The sequence below is a fragment of the Musa acuminata genome, chromosome BXJ3-4, assembly GCF_036884655.1.
Source record: "Musa acuminata AAA Group cultivar baxijiao chromosome BXJ3-4, Cavendish_Baxijiao_AAA, whole genome shotgun sequence".
In the NCBI taxonomy this organism is placed as follows: domain Eukaryota; kingdom Viridiplantae; phylum Streptophyta; class Magnoliopsida; order Zingiberales; family Musaceae; genus Musa; species Musa acuminata.
Genome location: NC_088352.1, coordinates 26,399,300 through 26,404,476, shown reverse-complemented (window position 1 = coordinate 26,404,476; position 5,177 = coordinate 26,399,300). Strand labels below are relative to the sequence as shown.

General features: G+C 37.1%; 1 protein-coding gene across 1 annotated transcript; it reads right to left on the bottom strand.

Moving 5' to 3' along the window:
• Positions 1 to 162: 162 nt before the first annotated feature.
• LOC135636656 (uncharacterized) lies at positions 163 to 4,662 on the bottom strand. Its single transcript, XM_065148535.1, has 5 exons — positions 4,173 to 4,662; positions 3,171 to 3,221; positions 1,702 to 1,835; positions 746 to 846; positions 163 to 650 (listed from the first exon to the last, which is right to left on the bottom strand). Exons 1-5 carry the CDS (start codon positions 4,530 to 4,532, stop codon positions 475 to 477), a joined length of 822 nt encoding a protein of 273 aa, XP_065004607.1. The 5' UTR covers positions 4,533 to 4,662; the 3' UTR covers positions 163 to 474.
• Positions 4,663 to 5,177: the final 515 nt, after the last annotated feature.

Below are 5,177 nucleotides of genomic sequence, written 5' to 3'. Positions count from 1 at the left end.
GCAAGCAATGTTCCCACACTGTAGACGAGGCCCGACCTGCCCTTGGGCTGCTCTTGACGGCTTATAGACCTAACTCTGTCATAAAGCAATTTATGGGATATAAAGGAGAATGGAAGGTTAGATCATCACAAATGTTGTAGTGAATACAATTGACAAACCAAGTCACAAATGGCTTGCAAACCCTACTTATATTAGCAATGCTCAAATAGGAAATCTTAAAATTGGGACAAAAGTACTAGTGAGTACACCTAGAGACTGATCACGACAGAATATAGTAGAAAACTCATGTTTTACATACATGTTGGGTGACACCCTATGATGTTTGTGTTAATTGTGAACCTGTTAACTAAGGTTGAGATTTTTGGAGTGAGGATATAGAATTGGTGAATGATGCAATCTGCCGCATGTAACAGTTGAAGATAATGGCTCGCGAATACTTCAAAGATCTGGCAATATTTCCAAGAATATGTGGGCTCAAATCTCCACCTTGTCAGACATGTCTTCACTCTTTTGGCTATGCTCCCCCCCAGAAATAATATTCATAAAAGTTTTCTTAGCCTTGCCAACAACATGAGAAGTTTTCCTTGCAGCCCCGGCTACCATGGGTTTCAGAGAAATATTGGGCAAATTTGCTCTTTCTTCTATCATTGCTGTATGTAAACACAATCAAGAAATTTATAGTTAGAAACAAATAAGCTCAAAGGAACATCTGCATCAGAATTTTCTTTTAATGAAATCAACTTACAAACAGTTTGGCACCTAGCTAAAGCACCAATCTGCCGGATTCCAGCTTCTGCGGCCTGCACAGCTTGTGCAGATTTGCTGATGCCATCAGATATTTCTTGGCTGGATCACAAAAAACATAAGCTGATACTTCTTTATTCTTAGATACAAACACTTCATTATCTTTATCTTAAGATTGGATTACTGATACACACACACACACACACACACACACACACACATATATATATATATATACATATATATATACATATATAACCAACCTAGACCCAAACCGGACATGGCTTTTACCACGTCTATATGTCAATAGACAATTTTTATGTGGAGTTGTGGACCACTGAAGTGGCCATGGATATATCAAATTGTTGTCCATAAATTACTGTTCCTATAAATTAGACTTCTTATATTTAATCTATACCTGAGGATTTTAGTGCACAAATCCTCAATGATTTCTTTGAGATGAAAAGGATGATAAAATAAAATAAAATTTCTAATTATAACAAATTGAGAAGTTAAACTTCTCTGAACTCCAATTCTTGTGTCTGAAACTCTGGTATCAACTTAACTTGCCTTTTAGTAACAGAAATCAAATACAAACAAATATATCTGTCCACCATAAAAACATTCTTACAATGGATCGATGAAAAGAATGCCTAGCTCTTTTGAAGAGCTGAAGCTGAAGCTGTACTCATCACTAGTTAATTCATGCAATTGCACAGAACAAGAATATCATTGCCTCCATACTAAAAATGTGGGTTTTCATGTTCCTTCAGAAGTGAATAACAAAAAGGAGCATGTCACAGATGGCCATACTTCTGCAAACTGTGAAGACAATCTGTAAAGAGGATAGATCACCTTATCTTATCTTTCTTTCTCAAATTAAACTAACTTGTATGTTAATGCATATATCTTTGTTCCTGCTATCTCCCCATTATTTCTATTTATATGCTTGCGTACCTTAAATCACTCAACTCCAGAGTAAGATCACTAATCTCCATGCCTGATAGTCTTATTGCAGCCATGGTACTAGGGAGCTCCTCTGTTGCAGTATCTGCTAATCTTGCTAGAGATGTTGCAGTTCTCCGCATTGCCTACAGAACCAGAAATAAAGGCCCATCACAAGATGCAACATGCTTTCGGAAAATCTAAACAAATTCTTGAATAAGCCTGGCTATCTAATTTAAACATGACAGTTGTATAAATACTTCATGGGTCCACATGAGGGACAGTTTGTTGGTGGCATCTGTGCACCAATTTTTTTCTGTTTTTGGTTGAAGGATGTGAATTGCTTGTATTTTCTTGAGCAAGAACTTAAACACTGGTCCATGTCTATAGAGTGTGTCAAATTGGTATATTTAGTTCCTATCAAAAGAATACATGAATAACGTTCAACGTTTCATGTACTGTGTTCTAATATAGGGCAGGTATTTGAATCCATGATCAACTTCAGTAATGTGTCAAAAGGACCTTATGACCCCTTCAACTCTCTCTGATTCTATTTTCTTTTGTCCTCCCTAACCCTCTTCTATCATCTATGCTCGAGCTGTGCAAAGCAATAGCAGCATGTATCCGCACAGCAGCAATCACCACTTCGTCAAACTGATACCTTTGTGCCTCTTCCTCTTATATAAGTCTGCCAGGTCAATGACGCCACTCACCCTCATAGCCATTGAAAAGAACAGAAGCAAAAACTACAGATGAGAGTTTCTTTTCCATTACTCCCACTTCCACTTTCTATGGTCAGACAGCATGGATCAACTGACTCTAATCAATTCCAGTTGATTCAAAGTTTTTTCTCCCTAGTTCTGCTTGATTCCACCAAGCTTTTACCATTTCCAAATGTTAAGAGCAAAACAAAGAAAAGAGAAATTATCATTCACCAATTTGGATCTAGGTTGTCTGAATCAGACAAAGAATCAACTGATCCAATGACCCTTTACTTGAGTGTTTAACAACTTTTATCCAATAGTCCTACATCATTGGGTAAGACTAAATTCTGTTAATCATGCCCTTGTGAGAACAGGAATTTGAGTGGGATAATAATAAACTCTACATCATGATATGAGGGAAGAATAGATTGGTATGTGTCAGATAATTTCAGTTGTAAACCATTCAAACCTATACCTACATAAATAGTCCAAAAAAATATTTATTAATTTTTGTATCATTTTCATCCTTTAAAACAATTTAGAAATTGGAGTTCGAGATTTACATAATATTTTGAAATGATGATTCATGTCTAAAAACTTGAAGCACCATATCCAAAATATGCCAACAAACTTAGCAATTAAAAAAAAAAGCATACAAAATATTGATGATGATCTGACACAAGCATCTTAATCGAAGAGTTCATGTAACTTATCATAGTTGTTTTAGTATCTCTAGCATTTAACACATACCTAGGAGATCATGATAAATTGACTTACAAGAAGAGTTGGAATAGCTGCAACTACCAAGCTGGTAAATGCGACCGAGGTCTGAATCAGAAAAATAACAAATAATAATAATTATATCATCAGTATAACTCAATGAGGCAAGAATCAGAGAACATGCACAGTATCCGATAGACAAACGCTAGTTTTGTATCCACTAGCTTAATGATGAAACTTGCAGTTCAATATTTTTATAGTAGATCCAAGAGCAAATAGTTCTAAACTTTGAACACATAAACACAAAAGACAAGTAGAAGGTATGCAAATATTAAGATAATGCTATCAATATCGCTTAAGCAACGTCCATTGCCACCCATACATTACTGATATACCGGAAGATAACCAAAACATGTATGTTCCAGCGCAAAATATACAAAGCATGATTCTGGATGAATGACAGTTTTGAAGTGATTAATTGTAGCACTCTTGGATTAATGGAATATAACAACAGCCATTGCTTGCTTTGGCTGGTGACCAATGCTCCTTGCCTGACCGACAACAACGATAACGAATGTTGCTTCTCATTCCTGTAGGTATAGCAGCCTGTACAGCTTGCCTAGCAATTGGAACAGTGGTTGCACACCGCATTTTGCCATCAACCAGAAATCTTGCGTGGCTAGTGACAATAACATCTACTATTTTAATTGCTAGGTTCACAACTCTAAATTTCTGAAATAAGAAATGCTAAGACAACAGATTTTGAATACCTCCACATATAGTGACGTTCAACTAATTAAAGAAAAGGGGGAAAACACAATGCCAAAATCAATTTCTAACATGACAAATACTGAGATAGCATATTTTGAATACCTCCATGCGTAGCGAGACTCTACATTGAATAAACGGCAAGATGTTGTAACGACAATAGGTAAAAGAATAAGAAATGAAGCCATAAGAAAGCATATCATTCTACCATGACATCATCTAACAACAACAACTTGAAACAAATTATAAGTCGTGCCTGTAGATTCAACAATAGGAAGAAAAACCGCATACCGTGCAAGCGATGAAAGCCAAAAGGAAGAACGCCTGATCCCCCAAGCTCATCCGGTATAACCCAAGTCCAGCGGTCAGAGCTGGGCTCCCGATCCCCACGCTAACCCCAGCCGATCCCGTTCCCCCTGCCTCGCGACTCTCGGCTTTCCCGACCGCCACCTCGACCTCGGTCACCGCCTCCACCGCCGCTGCATCGGATCCCTTGGACGCGTAGCACTGCAGCGAGGGGAGGCTCCGATCGCGTAGGGTTCGGAAGCAGCAACGGGAGAAGAGAATTCGGGAGATCGGGTAAGATCTAGGGTTTCGAGGGATTGGACAGGGGTTTGGGGAGGCAATGAGAGGAGATTGCCGGAGGAGCATGGTGGCTTTGTACCGTGTGTCTTATGAAGGTGTATGTACTCGGCGGCGGCGGCGGCGGCGGCGGCAGCGGTGGCGGAGGGCGAAGGAACCCACGGAAACTAACAGAGCAACGAGGACTTGTATAGGTCTTCTCTTCCTTGTAGCCATTTGCTATTTCCATCTTTTTTAGGAATAGAAAAAAAAGAAAACTATTTATATTTTGTTTCTGGAACTGATTTTTTTTTTTACTTTATTTGGAGAGATCAGAGAGAATAAATTTGGATTCTTAAAACAAAATAAGATTATTTTACTTTATTTTATTTTTATTTTATTTTCTATGTTAGTTTGTAATTTATTTTTATGACAAAAATAAAAAAATATTTTAAACAACCCACTAAAGTTTTTTTTTTTTGGTTTACTTGGACTAATAATGTTAGTTATAATGTGAGTGTGATGATAGAAGGATGCTAATAATGCTAATAATGATAATGAAAGGGATGGTATGTAACAATTATCACAACGATGATGATGATGATGATAATAATAATAATAATAATGATAATAATAATTATCACAATAAATGAGTACGAAGAGTCATCATCCTATAGCAATGATGACTATATTGAAGTTTATGTGATGATATCAACAATTATAATGATTATAGTA